General features: G+C 40.4%; 1 protein-coding gene across 3 annotated transcripts in view; it reads right to left on the bottom strand.

The window, feature by feature from the left end:
* The window catches only part of CAPZB (capping actin protein of muscle Z-line subunit beta), a 60,800-nt gene that overhangs the window by 31,251 nt on the left and 12,166 nt on the right, over positions 1–17,383 (bottom strand). For 2 of the 3 annotated variants that reach the window (XM_062013196.1, XM_062013195.1), the window contains exons 2-3: positions 12,894–12,983; positions 799–920 (exon numbers count right to left, since the gene is read on the bottom strand). In XM_062013196.1, coding sequence (XP_061869180.1) covers positions 799–920; positions 12,894–12,983 — 212 coding nt within the window. Of the gene's footprint in view, positions 1–798; positions 921–12,893; positions 13,002–17,383 lie in introns of those variants that run through there. The other variant, XM_062013194.1, reaches the window with a different exon arrangement.

The following is a 17,383-nucleotide window of genomic DNA, read 5'->3' as shown; positions in this document are numbered from 1 at the left end:
GAATAAATCAGCTATTTGAGTAGAGGAAGATTGCTTTTCTTTGCTAAAAACCTGGGCCAAGAGTTTCACACAGAACTGATGACACTCCACATCCAGAGTCAGGCTCAATCCCTTGCAAAACATGAGTGAAAGTGTCTTTCCCAGCTGGCAAGTCTGCCCTGTTTTGCACAAGCAGAAGATGGATCTTGTTTGACCTGCTTGCATCATCTCTATTCTGTCATTATCCATTCCAAAGATTTCACAGTCTTGCAACAATAGATGGTTTAATTTCATGCCAAGGCCACCAAAGTCATCTCTCCTAGAGATCCAACTGGTTTAAATTCTCCAAGACATAACTATACTTCAGAAAATCAATGAGAAATGCTTTAAGTCATCCCTTTAACAAGATAACATCATATTTTAGGTTTTGGCAAATGATTGCAAGTTACAGTAAAGAAAATGTGCAGAAAGACTGTGGTTTCTAAGATAAAACACATCTTATTCTGGAAAGTGACAGTGGAGACCTGCCTTGCAAAGGTCATCAGACTAGTAGCCATACAACCATGTTATCTGAAACTGAAGAACTCCATAGTGACCTGGAGATGATGTTTATACCCTTTCACATTAGGGAAATACCAGGAACAACTTCCACAGTCAATGTCTTACTTGGGGGAAGAAGATTTCAAATGGTCCCAGCTGAGAGAAGTTTAATATGACATTTCTTCAGCTAAGAATAACAGGGAGATAGGAATGTAATATTTGTACACAGCTCATTCACAAAGTAAATCAATTAGTTCCTTGCTTTGGATAGCAGCTCACCTGTATGAGTCTCCATCTCTGTTGTAGTCACACAATAGATAGTCTTTTCCTACCACCTTATCTCGTGCAATCTTCAATGGCTGATCAACAGAGGAAAGGAGATCTTCACAGAGGCTTGGGACCTGATGGTTTGGAGAAAAAAACAACAGGGAGGGAAGAGAGAATTATGCATTAAGGTTAAAAGAGACTGGCATTCCTAAGAATAGATTTAGTTATTAATAGCCCACATCTGTCCCAAAGCCAGAAGCCCTTTTAAAAACAAAAAAAAAGCAAGTTGCACTTAAGCTACAACACAATCCTATGCTCACACCTCCAATCATTTCAGGTTTAATTACCTAACCACTAGTGTGGTCCAGTACACTTAAATATATACATTCTCAATGTTAACTTCTTGCCAAAGACAGCCAGTAAAGTGATTGCCTAGGACTGATGAATAAAGGTAAATATTTATAATGGACTGGAAATGAGGGAGCTGCTAAAAGAATACGCCATCCATACACTACAGCGTTATTTTTCACAAGCTCCCACTCTACCCAGAGTTTAGAATAGTTTCCAGGCAGCTGGCCAAACATTACCATGTTGGCTAATAAAAATATGTGTGTGTGTGTGTGTATGTGAACATATAAAATCAAACACATCTCCTACACAGGTAGCTTTTAATGGATTCCTAATCCCAGCTGTCTCCCCGGGCTTCACATTGAGAACAACTACAGAATCTGCTTTTAAAGGTGGCAGAGAGGCTTTGATGTACTGCAAAGAGATGAGATGACATTTTGCAGCCTGAAGCTAGTGTGAATGCAAGCACAAGCAAATCGAGCACATTTCATCCCATGGCCTCTTGCTCTGGAGCTGACAGCAGCCTCCTTATCAACACTAATATTCCTGTACTGCAGGCTTTGGCCACACTAGCAGCTTCCTCCAGGAACTCCATCCCTCCTGTATCTCTCTCCTGTGCACCAATCCATCTGGTAAACAATCAACAAATCATTCCTGGAGCTGGTATTAAACAATTACTGTGTTGTGTTTCCCTCAGGAAAAGCATTCCCTTGCAGCAAAGTCTGGAAAGGGACTGAAGCAAAACCCCCTTTACCAATCAAAAGTTGGGAACACAACAGGACACAGGAAAATTTGTAATCTCTTGACTATATTATTGACAACATGCTAATGCAGGCAATGAGAAGAAATAACCATGTAGAAACTCTTTTACTTTTCACTCTCTACTGTAGAGATGAAGCCTGAGAACATGAAGACAAAAGGCAATAGAGGGTAAAATTAATGGTGATTAATTCAACTGCACAAATGAAAAGAGGAGGGAGGAAGGAATAAAGAAAATAAAGAAATGTGCTTCAAACCATTGATTCAGAGTGTTATCATTTCAAAGGCAAGAAGTCTAGAGGAGAAAAAAACAAGCAGGGGTTCAACAGCATAAATGTACACAATTTTAATGCACTAGATGCAATGTAAGAGACCATACTGACTGAAATGAAAACATCCCTCATTCAAGTACAAGGCAGTGACATACAGAAGATATTAACTCAAAGTAATTAGGGGCAAGTTTAAAACAATGTGACCACAAGAGAGAAAAAAAATCATCCCAGAAAGGCCAAAGGCCAAAACAAGATGTGGCTATCAACACCCAGCCCACACAATCACCACACAAACACACCAAGAAAACCAAGAAATGGTTGGTAAAGTTAACAACAGTGCTGAAAAAGCTGAAACCTTAGTTTGAGAGCTTTTGCTTTGGTTTATGTACACTGTAATGTGGTAAGGAGTGATAACTGAAGAGGCTAGAGAGCAGGGCAGTCAAGTATTATATAAACTTAGCTGCTTCTCATAGGAGTTCATCATTTGATACACAGCGACCTGGCTGGAGCAACCTCAAATCCATTAAGCATTCACTGAGTAAATAAAAGCAGACAGGAAATAAGGCAGCTTATAGAAAAATCTTTACTCTTTCTGCAAACAGACAACTCTAATACTCCACAGAGCTGATAGAAATCAGCAGGGATGTGGCACAAGTGAAGCAAACTGTATCTGTGTTCACGAGCCCATCTGGTTCCACTTTGTCTCTTCCTTCACTTCGCCACTAGCTAATAATTTTTGGTTGACTCTTGAGGCAGAGAGCAACTCGAGATGACTGCTTCAACTTCAGATGCACACACAAACAAGACCCAAAGCACCTCATCATTAAGAGCTATGCTCCATGTCATTCCTAAAAGTGACCAGCTGAATATATCTATTCCTTCTCCTCAGCTGCTCCTTGGCCTGCAGCCCATCAGCAGAGAGGTAAGTGTGTAGGAACAGACTCACTGTGACGAGCACTTCAAGTGAATCATAGTGATGAAAACACGATTCAGAGAAAAATGGGTGTTTGTCCCAGACTGTTTCTATATCTTTGGGAAAAGCCCTGTGCTACATGTGCAGTAAAGAAGCAAGAGAGCTCTTGCTCTCCAATTCTTTAAGAACTCCTGTATACACACAAGGCATTTTCAAAAGAAACCTCAAGCTCAAGAAGGAGTCGATTCCCCTGCAGAAAAGCTTCTAAAACCAGCTGAATTTACAGCCCTCACAAAAAGCAGCACAAATAACTTCTAGCTTTAACTTCCTCCTCAAAATAGCACATGCTCTTTTGCACATGCACATGGCCACCCTGCTTTGTGGGAGAGCACTGTCTCTTCTTCACCAGAAGGAACTCTGAACACTTTGTTTTTAAGATGCAATGCATTTGATTTCCACACAGTAATATTGGACTAAACTTATCTCTGGATGACTTGGTAACAGATATTCATGAGCACAGTCACTTTGCCAGTTCCTAAGAGCTGTGGCTAGTCTTACAGCCATAACAGTGAGTGTATTATATCACACACTTACTAGAACACAATGCTACATACTCCATTGTAACAGCATGCTAGATATCCATTGTCTCTTTGGTACAGACACTACAGGACTCCAGGCAATACATTCATTTCTCCCTCTCTCAGAATAAAACAAGGGAGAACACTCACTCATCTACTTCAGAAGTATTAGAAACTTTCAACAGTGTTTATAAAAAGGAGATATTCCAGCTGATGGAACTACTCATGTAATTCTAATTGTCAGAAAAACATCCAAGTGTGCCACAGTCACTGCAAGAGAATAATTTTTGTATCATTTGTTACATCAGCTTTCAACAGCTGGTGTACTTCCTTGCTAAGAACCAATTCCCAAGATTTATGCATACTGATCTTCCTCTTCTACCCTAGGAAGCTGCTTACAAGGGAAACGCAGTAATTTGAACAAAGTAATTTGCAGCTTTAAACACTTCAGCTACATATTCATGAGACTATTTGATGCCTTCTGAATTTAAGTCCTTTCCATTTCAGAACATGGCAATATTTGGCACAGCCAGGCTAAGCTAGCTGCTAAAAAACAAGCACCAAGCAATTACTTCACATTATACAAACACCTTGCTTTAAATTCTTCTCCATGTCAAGTATTGAACCTTCCTAGAGCACTTAAATTACGTGTGTACATTCAGACTCTTGCAGAATTCAGTTTATTTTTGGCAAGAAAACACCAAGATCTTCTGATCCCACCAAAGATAACTCTACTTAGGAGACCAACCTGAGATTTCAGTCTGAAACAGTGCATTTGCACCATTAATGTTTCTTGTTAGCTTGTTCTATGTTAACTGACACACCAAAATGTACTTAGATGGATGAGTGAATGTCTCCAGCAGTCATTATAGAGGGAATTTTTACTTCAATTTAGAAAAGCAAAAATTATCCTACTCCTCAGGACAAATATTGAAATGCCAAAGCATTGGTTTTGTTCAATTCATCACTGTACTATAAATAAGTGTCACTGTGATGAAAACACTGAAACTAGGAGGATTGTTTCATAAGCAATGACTGGGGTTCCATCTTTATCTCAACACAAGTTTTTCCCCACTCTAAGCAGTGGAAGGTCAACTGTAGAATACAATGTTAACCTTGTATCTTTAGCTAAAGGCCATCATTCATTTAAATCTAAACCCTAACGCACCCATGTTTCCACAAATAAGCACTCAATCATCTGTTGTGGTGTATGTATAGCCACAGAGTGAGACCACCCTCAATGTAAATTAGAAGAGAAAAAGAAGAATCTCTGGGGGTCCAGACTGGCTGTTCAGCCTGGGACTGAACAGCAGCATCATTCAGAAGCACACACCATGCAACAGGGCACTGTTTGCAGGATTTTCTTTTTCCTTTCCAAGCAGAAAGACAATGAACACGTAGTCCAGAGGAAAGAAAAACTGAGGTGAGTTAAGCATACTCTCCTGCGTGTTGAACAAGGATTCTGTTGTCTCATGTAACAGTATTCTCCATCCCAGCAAGCCAGGTATGTGGACAGTGTTTTAATTAAGTCAACTGCTCTGCTATCAAGACAAATAATCACTTGTGCCAAAGCTGAAACTGTACACTTTTTGGAGTAGCTAGCTTAATAATCATTCCTTCTTGACTTGCCTCTTGGTTAAAGGAACTTGTTATCAACTAAACCATTGTTTCTGATTTATTTCTTAAAGTATTACTAACAAGCAGCTAAAGAAGTGTAGAGGAAACAGGAGTAGTACTTCAGCTCTGTATATTCTACGTGCACTCCCCATCCTTGCTTTAATCATACTGGTTGAATTGCATTAAATTCCTCACTTTACATATCAGGACTGTTAATATTTAGGCTTATTAGCCACTCAGTTGGAGCACATTAAGGTGGTTGTTTTCTTCTACAGCCTTGACTGAAATGAATCATGTTTATAATTGGAACAGCAGTATTGCTAGTGTAAGGTCCTATCCTTGCAAACAGCCTTTTTCCATGTTTATTCAGAGGTCAGCATGTACTGAACTCCACAGGAACCTTACACACTGGAAAATAACTTTCCTGCATTTAGCACCAAAGATGAAATACTTTTTTTTTCCTTAAAGAACCAGAAGGAAGACAAGGCTTCAAAAGCTTCAAGAAGTCATTCAGATCTATTTGTCTTTTGAATTTGCATCTGTACCATGCAGGTATCTGACCATGCATGCAGCTAGAGGAGTTTTTCATTCAAAGCTACATCCAAACAGGAAATCAAATATTTTAATTACATGTGAACTCTTAAGACCTGGCTTTTCTCTTTTTAAGGCAATTTACATCATTACAGAAGTGGACAAAAACCACTGCCCACATCACTTGGGGAAATCACCTGAATGCAAAAAAAGAGCCCACGGAAGTTACCCAGCGCTCCTGCAAAACAACCATTCTGGCACACAACCCGCCTCTTCAGCTCAGATTCTTCCCCTCTGAGGCAGCATCAAATAAAATATTATTATAATTTCTCTGAGTCATTCCTCAGCCTCAGAATTTCCTGTTCCTGCAGAACACTGCCATAGCCTAACGGATGTTGTGGAAACTCAAGAAGGAAGCCTGGCTCCACTCATCTCGGACCTAAAACCACCAGTAAAGTCACTCCCACAAATCCACACATTGCTAAACTTTAATTTGATCCATCAAATGTCCAAGGGCCACATATTCTTCAAGCTTTGTTTATTAAATGACACTTAAATGGACTTTTGTGTTCAAGACCAGATGTAATTGATACTGGGAACAGCTCGGATTTATTCATGTCTTTGCACTGAATTCCAGTACTGGAAGAATTAGCAAAAACAAAATCAAAATCAGTCGACTTTTCTGGAAAAAAAGGCAAACATTAACAAGGTTGCAGACCCAAGTTTGTCTGGTCAGCTAATGTCACAGCACAAACGTTAACATTAAGGATAGAATTGCTTAAATCAGCTTGAGGAACGGCATCTTTAAAACTCAAAGCTGACTCTCGTGCATAAAACAGGATCCCTGGCACTCTTCCCATGATTTGCTGGATACAATAGGACTTGTGCTGGATTCACCACTCTGCAGCTTACTGAGAAACAAAAGCCAGCCATCTGGCAAGTACAACTTGAGTGCCCTAGACTTTGACTAGTGACCTGCAGGTGAAGGCTTCTGTATCTCATTACCAGTCACGAGTCCCATGAGCCATCACAGTGTATCAGTATCTTGGGAAGTCTTGACTATTTGTGTCAAGAGCCCAGCTAGTGCTGGAGATAACCAGTAACAGGTATGGGACAGGCAAAGGCATACTCTCTTCAGCAATGTTCCTACATCCTAGCTTTTATCATCTTTAGAAGAGGTTAGATAGGTTGCTAATTGGGATTCAAGTTCACCAACTGATCCTCATTCACACTCCTCCAGCAAGATAGTTTAAACAGGTATTTTAAGGGTCTCTGACACCAGGAATGCAGTGGCAGGAGGCTGGAGGAAAAAAAGGCACAGTTTCAGCTTTAAAAGAGTAAGTGATTATGAAGCCAGAAGCAAAATTCCCTTTTACAGTCTCATGTAAGTAAGTGGGGTTGCTAGCCCTAAGCCAAGCATCACATTAGCAATTTGCATATATTAATTGCTATCTCCCGTTACTATCAAGATATCCAGAGGTAATCTTTTCTAGCTGGAAAAGCTCCTACTTACAGCTACTCACCAAATAGAAAACTGCCTCTCCACAAACTGTAAACTTATCCAGAGAGGCAGAGTCCTTTTTCTTTAGCCAATAATCCTGGCATTAGAAACCTGTCTGGCTGCTGGTGTCTTAGAGCCTATCACACAAGTCTACAAGTCCAGGAAGAACAGCAGGTTAAAATCTCATCTTTGAGGCTGTGAGGCTGTCAGTGCAGTTCTGCTTCCACTATTTCCATTTTATGTCTTCCTTGGGTCTGAGTTTTGTTTTTTAACACATCTTCCACCCTCACTAGATATTCAGCTGAACATCTGCATTCAATTATTTTATCTTTCTCCTCAATACTGCATACTGCTTAGTGTCTTGGACTCAAAATACAAAAACTTTCAGTCACATTCTCATGTTCTTTATGGTCTGTGCAGACCAAGCAATGCAGTTTGCCTGGGGATAAATTCTCTAGCTTCATATATCTTCAGTTAGGAAAGGCAGACAAGCAGCTTTGAGACTTGCCCACAAGGGACACTAGCTGCATGAAGAAAGGTCCTCAATATTCTTCACATATTTCAAAATCTTAAGCTTATACATTTTCAAATCCATCATTTTAAGACTTTTTTAGAAAGTAACACATGCTGCTAAAAATGTTTAAGCATTCTCCTGTGATGAGAAAGCACAGATGATCACCTCCCAGACCTATAATTGCAAACAGAGCCTTGAAAAATAACCAGTAAAGTTACTGACTGCTATATCTATAAAGAACTCTAGCTCTCCTTCCATGGCAGCATAGCTTTGGGGAATAAGTTGAGTATTATTTGAATATCAGTCTTACTGGCAAAGAGAGGAAGAAACTTGCTTCTGTGAGCAAACTCCACTCTCTTGGCAAGTCCACTTGTCCCTTCTGCAAGCCAGTTTTGTAAGGCTGATTCTCCATCCCCACTTTATGCCAGCCATCTGATTTTTCTGAGTCAGCTAGATTTTTCATCTAATTAATATTATATACACACAGGCAAACATCCAAATTAAACACTCAGCAGGAAATCTGTACTTGCAAAAGGAACCTGCTTAACTTTCACCAAGACTGAGATCACATCAGCTTCCATATTCAAGTCAAAGTCATCACAGCAATCATGTCACAGATCCCTTATTTGCTGCACATGGCCAATAAATCCAACTTCCACTTTTCCCAGACATGCACCCTCTAAGACACATCAGTGGAGATGTCTTGCCAAAAAAACCCTAAAAGTATTCTGATCTCAGCTATCTCTTATGTACCTTCTTATGTCTCCTGTCAAGGCATCCTAGGAAGAGATCCTCCACAGCAGCACAACCTGAAAGTTGATGTCTTCTTTGGGGTTTCTCTCAGAAAAGACACAGCTAAAAGTACACAGGGACTGACTTATTGTACAACTTAAGGGAAAGGAAGCAGAACAACTCTCAACTATCCCTTTCAGTTGAGCCACTCAGAAGTGAGCTTTACCAGCCTTACTTCCTGCCACTGTGTGATTTTCATGAGCCAAAACAAGACACTGACTATAACTGATACCAAGAAGCATTTCCATCCAGAAAACACCCTTAATATACTGCTTTCAGTAAGCAATGAGATGAGATTCCCAGCTGCCTTCTACAAGAAGGATAGTGTATCAACAGCAGCAACTTCTGGACAATAAGGAAGTGAGGCAGTATTTATGCTATGCAATTAAAACCTGCATTAACATTCAAGCACTATCACTTGGCCTCTCCTCATGACAAATCCATTTATGAGCAGTGCAATCACCTTTAGTGCTCCTCTATGGGAGCTTTTACAGCTTGGATTTGTCTTGACAGGCAGGTGCTCTGAAGTTGCAGTTATCACAGTTTCCAGAGGAGCTACGTGGAAAACTGCTGTAATTCAAATTAGTTGTCCTTAAAAAGTTATGGGTCTACACTAAACTCTTTTGTAGAGATTGAGAAGTCCTCTTGTACCTTTTTGATGGCCTCCAAGTAGTCTATTTACAAATAATGACTGAATTCCATTCCATGCCAAGGCACATTACCAGCACCAAGCACAGCTTCTTTCAGGCAAGACTTCTGGAGTCCTATGATTGACAAGGTCTCTAATGAACTTTAATTGAGGACTTGGCACTCTGAAAAATGCAACAACAGATGTGGTAAAAGGGCAAACTACAAACTGTTCTACTAATGAATGCAAAGTGTCTGGTCTGATGAGGGCCAGTGACCCAAAAATTCTCTTCTTCCACCCACCATTTAATTCATGTTCAAGTTTGGACCCTTTCTCTTGTCAGTCCAACACTTGGGGGCAGTAATGTACAGTCTCGAACATATGGACTCATATTGGCACCAAGACAGTCTGATTAAAAAGTAACAGCAAAGCACAGCTTTGACAGATTAAGAGGGACCTGAGAGCAGTTACCCTTCCCAGCATGAACACAAGCCTGTGAAGGACATCTTAGTTTTTCACTATATTAGTTTTAGAAAATACTTTTTACATACAAAGACACCCTAAGTTATTGTCATCTCCTTCCAGTGGCTCTTAAGTAAGCATCACAAGAGCAGCCACACTCATCAGCCTGGAGATCAACTCATATGAAAAGACTACAGCAAGCTGAGCTACAAGCTGACTTAACAACAAACCACCACAAAGATGTGGGCTTCTGCTTCACATTTACTCCAGCATGCCAGTGTAATGAAGCAAGGAAACCAAGTTCAAAAGGAAGTAGAAAACAAGGTGCCACCTTTTGTAATTTTGTCCCAAGTTTAATGAACCTGCTCATGCTTGTCATGCATTTGGAGTCTGACCTTTTACTTCAAGCAGGTTATTGTCTGGTAATGGTACAGGAAACAGAGTTAAAACATCAGCTGTAAAGATCTGGATGAAACTTGCCAAAAAAAGGTCAAAAAACTACTTGCTTGAGTCTGGCTTATGATGTTTTTGGAACTATTACAGTTCCAAAACTGTATGCACTGCTCTTCTCTAGTTAGAGTGTAGACTCTTGTGGAGGTCAGACTGCAAGTGGCTGCAGAAGAGGTCTACAGATGTCTCAATAAAGAAAACATACTGGATTTCAACAAATTATTTCATCTTTATCCCAGAGAAAGGACTGCATTGCCTAGTGTGGGAATCACACAGACTCTCCTTCTAACAGCCATCATTCAAACTGGTCCGTTTCATGTTACACTTTCAATATGAAAAGAAGCCCAGCGAGCGTGTTGCTGACGGAAAGCATATAGAGCACTAATGAGCACCATCTAAAAGTCATTCCAACATTTAGAGGTAACCAGCAATTTTCTGAGTCATTAAAAAAAACAAAACCCTCATACCAATTACACAGTCAAGCCTATCATAACTTCCCAAACAACTCATGGTTTTGAATGATCCTTGGAGCTGTTCAACCCCTGACAACCATTCACTCCTCCAAATTTCATCAGAAAAACAATGTCACACCAGATCGTATCCATTACTTTGTTATTTAGTGTCCCACCTCTGGCAACAGCCACAAAAATGATGCTTTAGGCTGCCAATAGTTTTGGTGGCAGATGTAGCCTGTTACTAAATGGTTTCAAGGAAGGGAAATAATCCCTTCCTGCAGGGAATCATTTCTTCCCTGATCCACGGGTACCTTGGCTTGTGTAACTAAAAGCAGCAACTAAGAAGAGTTTGATAAATTTAAGACAGCCACAGCTTTTTGACTCTTGTCTCTTCCCAAGTGGCTAACAGCAGGTTCAATTCCTCTTACCAACAGATCCCCTCAACTAAACTTTTACCTTGTAAGCAGCTGCTCTTCCGCACACAAAGGTGACAAAAAGCTCAGACAATTTCAACAATGCAACGAAGAGGCACAAGTTCAAATAGCTGCTATGTACAGAAACATCAGATTTGTAGGCTCTCTCAGAAAAGGTTTGCCAGCATCAGGTATAAAATTCAGACTTGCCACAGAAAAGGAATGTAGTTTCCACTACAGATAAGAGGAAAGGCTTAATTCAAAGCTTTAACAGCTCTGTTAGAGGCAATTTCCTTTCTCTGCAAACAGGTATGAGGCTTATTTCTGATCTAAGCTTCTATTTAGACTGGACAAGAGAAATAAGTTTTCCCAGTCATCCAAACAGTAGATTCTATACAGATCAAACACATTTTTCAGTAATACTTTGAGACAACTGTGCCCCACACTGTTTTAAACGACAGCTCACACTTTGCTGGCCTGTTGTAGCCCAATTGCACATCACAGGACATGCAACAAAAATCCTCTGTGTAATGAGCATACACATCCTTCTTAGGTTAGTTTTCTTCACTAGCAGTTTATAGAAGGAAAACAAATGTTTTGGGGGGAAAGTGGAAAAAAAAAAACCATGTCAGGCAGATGATGGTTAGCCAAGATTGGGCTTTTTTGGACATTCACTGGACTGCAGAATACCTGATATAGAAACAGATGTAGGTGCTGTCAGTAACATCTTTGATACATGTGCTGTAGCACATCTGTTGCACCTACTGCACAGGGGGGTTGGACTAGATAGTCTTTTGAGATCCCTTCCAACCCTTAAGATTCTGTGATTACCAGTAGACAATACACACATATGAGGTGGAGGAATGAAGGAAGGAGTGCTGCTAAATGAGTGCACACTGTAAAACACAAATCAATAGTTATAGGAAACCCAGTGAAGACAAATCAATAGTCACAGGAAAACTAAAGATAAATAAGAGTATACTGTGATTGTATGAAACATAAATCAATAGTTATAGAGAAACTAAAAGTAACAACAGTTATTGTATCAACCACCTATTTTATAGTTTGCCAAACATCATATCCATGGCTAAAGGTCATCTCGCTACGACAGAGGAATCAAACCATGAAGGGTCACTTGGCAAACACTATGAGGAAGATGAAGAAAGACCAGAAGATGAAGAACCACCTAAGTGAAAATCAAGGACATTAAATGGATGGTGGATGGCAGTAGGGCACTGTGGAAGTGGCAATCTGAAGAAACTAAAATCACTGAAATTATGACATGATTTGTGAGTGTTGGGGAGGGAATGTGATAAATCTGATCATCACTTTGGAAATTGTGTTAAATAGGGGGTTGTTATTTAACTTAGTTATGTATGCTTGGTGGAGATATCTCCCATTCATCAAGAATATCTGCTTGCAAACAACTTTGTTGTTATTGAGTCCTTATTCCATAGTCCTTACCCAGCTGCATCTCACCTCCCACTCTTGGTGAGAGTTAGAAAGCAAGGGGGTTTGGAAGTTCTGGCCTTAAATCAAAGGAGACACATCAACCTTGTATGAACTGTTCCAAATTACTTCTAGCAAATAGTAGCCTCTAAAACTGGTGATGACTCCATCAAGAAAGCTGCTAATGACCCTTCATCCAAAAGCATGTTCCATACATACACAGTAGTACCTGCTGGCTTGCCCAAAATAAACATCTGGATTCCTCACATTGTTGGAGCACTTGCTGTATTCTTCAGTCTTGCCAACAGACAAGGACAGAAACAAATCATCACACCTCCAAGATGCTTCAGAAAATGCTCTTACATACCAGATGTTCATTACACCCTCAACTCAGGCATTACTCAGACAGACCATCCAATACTCACCAAGTCAATGAGGTCACTGAGATTCTTCTCTATCTGCTGTGGAGGCAGACGCCTCATCAAATCCAAGGCACAATCCAGCTGCTGGTCACTCTGTAGAAACAAGAACATCCCTCCATCACAAGATGTACCGATAATACATCACATTCACAAATACCCCACAACTGCAATGCCTGTTGACTCCTCTGATAGGAGACACAGCTTCTAGATCTAAGTAGCAGCACGTTTTCTATCAATACAAAGTTATTTTAGCAACATTTGATCACACATTATTGACTTGGTATTGCAAAAAGCATTCTAGACTGGAGATTTAAGAGCACAGCTTTAAGTGGAGTCATGCTGTCAAATTTACATGGTGTTGTTGATGGAAAGGAGTCCAGCCCTTACCTCACAACTGTTTCCAATGTTGTGTAAATGTTTAATGCATTGTTTTTCCATGCTAACTCAATCTGCTTTGGGGAACTGAAAGTTCCCTCTCCCAAAGCAGTTTTAACACTTCCTCATTTGTAACATGCCATTCAGATTGAGATAAACTCTTATCCAAGACAAATTCTGTTCCAACACAGAGCTAGAGCTCTCTCCCTCCTTCAGCTTTATTAAAAATAACAGAACGAAACACATAAAGTATGCTCCATTATTTCCTTCTTGCTGCAACAAACACACCAAAGTCTGCATTTTTCTGAGAAATCTGGACTTTAGTTATTTCAAGCAATCACTGCAACACACTCCAAGGGGCTTAATGCAGCTGGTCTCATATCCAATTGACATAAAACCCCTTAAACCTGCCTTCAGAATCTGAAAATGTGCAACAGACATTATCACAGATACCTGATGAGCTGAACTATGCCTTTGACACAACCTTTAGCTCTTCCCCTCACCAATAGATATAAACAGACACCTTCCTGCAAGACAAACAGTACCCAAAACCTGCACATATTTCTTTGACCAGCAGATCAGCAGGCAGCTGAAGCGTAGCCAGTTTGTTTGCACTGCTGTTTCTCCTCCCTTTTTTCTTTGCCATTTCTAGCCACTCCTATACAACCAGCTTAGCTTTGATTTCTCCAACTGTTGCATTCTGCCAAGCTCCAAAAGCTTTATTTAAGAAAGACTTTAGAACTAAAGCAGTTACATTATTACATTATACAAGTAGCAGCTCCCAACTCAGGGAGAAACAAGCAGCAAAGTTTCCTGCAAATAAGCTATACCTTAACATGGAGGAAAGGAGGGAGCTCTCAGTTTATGAAAGCTGCTCTGTGAAAGGTCCTACTCATGCACTAGCAGAAGAGAAATATTTTACAGCCAGCAAGTCAGACAGCCTGGGCTGGGGAGATGATATATTTATTTCTCATGCAATTCGAGTTCTAGGACACCATCTTTGCAAAATATTCCAACTCGACAGACATTTATATATCAACTCCCACATAGCTGCAATAATCTCCTGAAGATCTGAGCCTTCAGCCTGAAAAGCAGGTTGCACAGACACCAAGAACAGGAGTTTATGACAGTCAGCTGCTGTCATTGAAGGAGGACGCATTCGAGTAACATCCATAAACCCCACCATGCCCTTGAAACATTTGGATAATGTAACAGGCAAATCCTTGGCTGAAATGAGTCCAGAGTGAAGTCATTTATCTTGGAAAATGCCTCCAAATCAGTCACTGAATTACCATCATATTCATGTCCAAAAGTGACAGACAAGAGTTTGAAAGCACTTCATTTGATGTTATAAGGAAGGGAAAACTACTCAGTTCTTGCTACTAACCTTTCAGTCCCCAGAGAAAGGTACTGTTTAGATGGCCCATGCCTGTCCAGCTCCAGCAGCCAAGCTCAGGCAGGGGATCCTTCTTACCAAGTATTGTCTTTACCTCCTGCTATCTCTTACATCCAGGAAGTGAAAGCTGGTACATGGTCACAAGGTCGTGCTCCTCACTTTCATATCGTGGGAACACTTAGGGAAATGCTCCATCCTTCTCTGCCAGCTGGAATGGTTTAACAGACAAAAAAGCCTAGGGAAAGGTGATGTTAAACACCACAAAGGCTGAAACCCCAGATTGTTTTGCAGTGCAACAACTTGGAAATAATATGATGAAGGAGTATCCACATTTGCAGTGTTTTATGACTTAACCAAAAGAACTTGGCCTGACTATTTCTATAAGAATATATTCAAATAACAGCTGTAAAAAGACAGAAGTAGGACTGTTTAAGGCAGAGATTCTTAAAGGGGTTCAGACACAGCTGGCATACATGCTGTGTGCAATACAAAGACATTCACATACTAACCATATATTTTTCTGGTATCAATGAGGTAAAAGCAAGGCTGAGGAGCAGGACTCTTCAGGGTTCTTGCAGAGCATTTAACTAAATGGCTTGCCAGTAGATCTCTTAAAGCATTGTTAATAAAGGCAAGTTGTGTCATATTTCTGTCCCCAAATCTGTGCTTATACAGTCACTTTAATCCAGTATGAATCCATGCTGGCACAGTTAGAAGGCAACAATAAGCACACAGATTACAGAGCAGAGTAGTACCTTGGGCTATTGGATGCCTCTGGTATGTCCTATTTCAGAATGAAATGGGTAATTCTACTATAACTTTTGTTTGTTTTTTTTTCACTGTAAGTGATGGGAAGTTTTAAAAACCAGATCTATGGCAAGCACATCCTTTGGCTCCAGACTCTTGCCCCAGATAGAGCATATAGAGTAGCTGTAGGTACTTGCATACAAAGAGATAGGAACTACATCCAAGGTGCCAGAACTAGAAGCACAATGCTCCCTGATTTTCCATAAGGCTGAACACTCCCAGGCATGCACTACTAGTGCAATTTTGAGAGTGGCACATTAATAGTGGCACTTAAAAATCCCAAAAAGCCTTCACACAACTTATGTAAGAAGAAGGTGCTCTTTGGGAACTCAAGATCTATGCCACCTACCTCACTACAGTTGGCCCACCTTACTTTACCTCTTTTGGATTTCCACTTGCTTAATTCTCTTGTAAAACGGCTCACTGAAGATGTGGTTTCTGAACAGACCTCCAGATAAACACATTTCTACAGAATTCTTGCCTTTAGACATGGAGAGGCTTATAAATGCCTGCTCCCTGAGAAGGTGATTAGACAGGTTGTCTCCCAGTCTGGGCTGCTCTGGAAGCCAAGTTCTTTGAGGTTGCAGGACTTAATGAGCTTAGTGTGTACTTGATATGAGGCCGTTTTTCACCACTCCTCTGTTTCATCCAGCACTGAGCTCCTGTGGAGGAGTAGGGAGTTCAGACAGAAATTCTAAATGAAGTTTTATTACAGCTCAAGTCACTGCAGGATTTAGAGATCACAGAAATCCCAAAGACTGAAAATATTAGCTTAGATGAAAGCTCCTTAATAAGTTTCCTCTAAAGATGTTTGGCTATCTAGAATCTCCACTTCAGCATCTGCTACAACATTCCCATGGCACTACCACAGGAAAGATGTTATGAATATCTCTATAGGAGTAGTTATGTTTGTTTAGCTTCCTTTGCCTGCATCTGCTCTTCTCTTCAGTCTCTCCACTGTACTTAGCTTAACTTCCAAAAGAAAAACTCTCTCAAAGCAGCCACAAGTTTCTGGTCATCTAGGCACTGTGTGTTGAGGCTCAAATAGAAACAAACAGTGCTGAAAAAACCCCATGGTTGTATAAATGTGTCCTTGCACAAAAGCACAGCTGTACACTTGAATTCCATTGACACTGTGAGAAATATTGTTTGCAGTTTGAGTATGGGCAGATGTCATTCCATGCAAAAAACACACATAAAATCCCCCAGGAAGTTACGATAAGTATGCAAATTGCAAAACTGAGAACAGGCAAAGCACTGAACTTCCTTTTGACTCCACTCCTTGTGTCCCCTAAACCACATAGCTCCCAAGGCTGAGGGGAGCAGGAAGAGCTGGTATTCGTTAATGGTCCCCTGGCCAGGATACTGTACACTGAGAACACCAGGTAACAAGAGATGACTCAAGACTATGCAAACCTGCAAGTGAACTCACGTAGTTGTTACAGTTCACAGCACCCAAACATGTTCTGCCAGACCAAGGTAATAAACCACATTTACATTATGTTTTGCACAGAATTGTCACCTGATAAATGAGGTTATTATAAGCAAGATGTATCCCTAAAGCCTTTCAAACATCACTGTCACTGGCAGAACCAGGAACACTCCACAGAAGCTATACTTGCTAGTGTCTCTAGAGAAAGAGAAGACAAGCTGACAAGTTACCACCTACAAGCATTTTGTGCTTCTTATTAAATTGGATTTTTACACTTGCATTCACTATGTACAATTAAAGAAATTCACAGGCTTTATTCCTCAGTTTTGATAACTCCATCACTGGTTACCTGATACTTAACCTACATACTGGGTTTTAAGGAGAGTCTACATAAACCTGCAGCTCTACTCATTTCAAAGGCTAAGCCATCCCACTTGAAAGGAGGTAAAAGATTTCACTGAGAATTCCCAGCCTTAGAGGCAG

This window comes from Colius striatus, chromosome 21 (genome assembly GCF_028858725.1).
Source record: "Colius striatus isolate bColStr4 chromosome 21, bColStr4.1.hap1, whole genome shotgun sequence".
NCBI classification, from domain to species: Eukaryota; Metazoa; Chordata; class Aves; order Coliiformes; family Coliidae; genus Colius; species Colius striatus.
The sequence above is the reverse complement of the archived record's forward strand: the minus strand, read 5'-3'. Positions and strand labels throughout refer to the sequence as shown.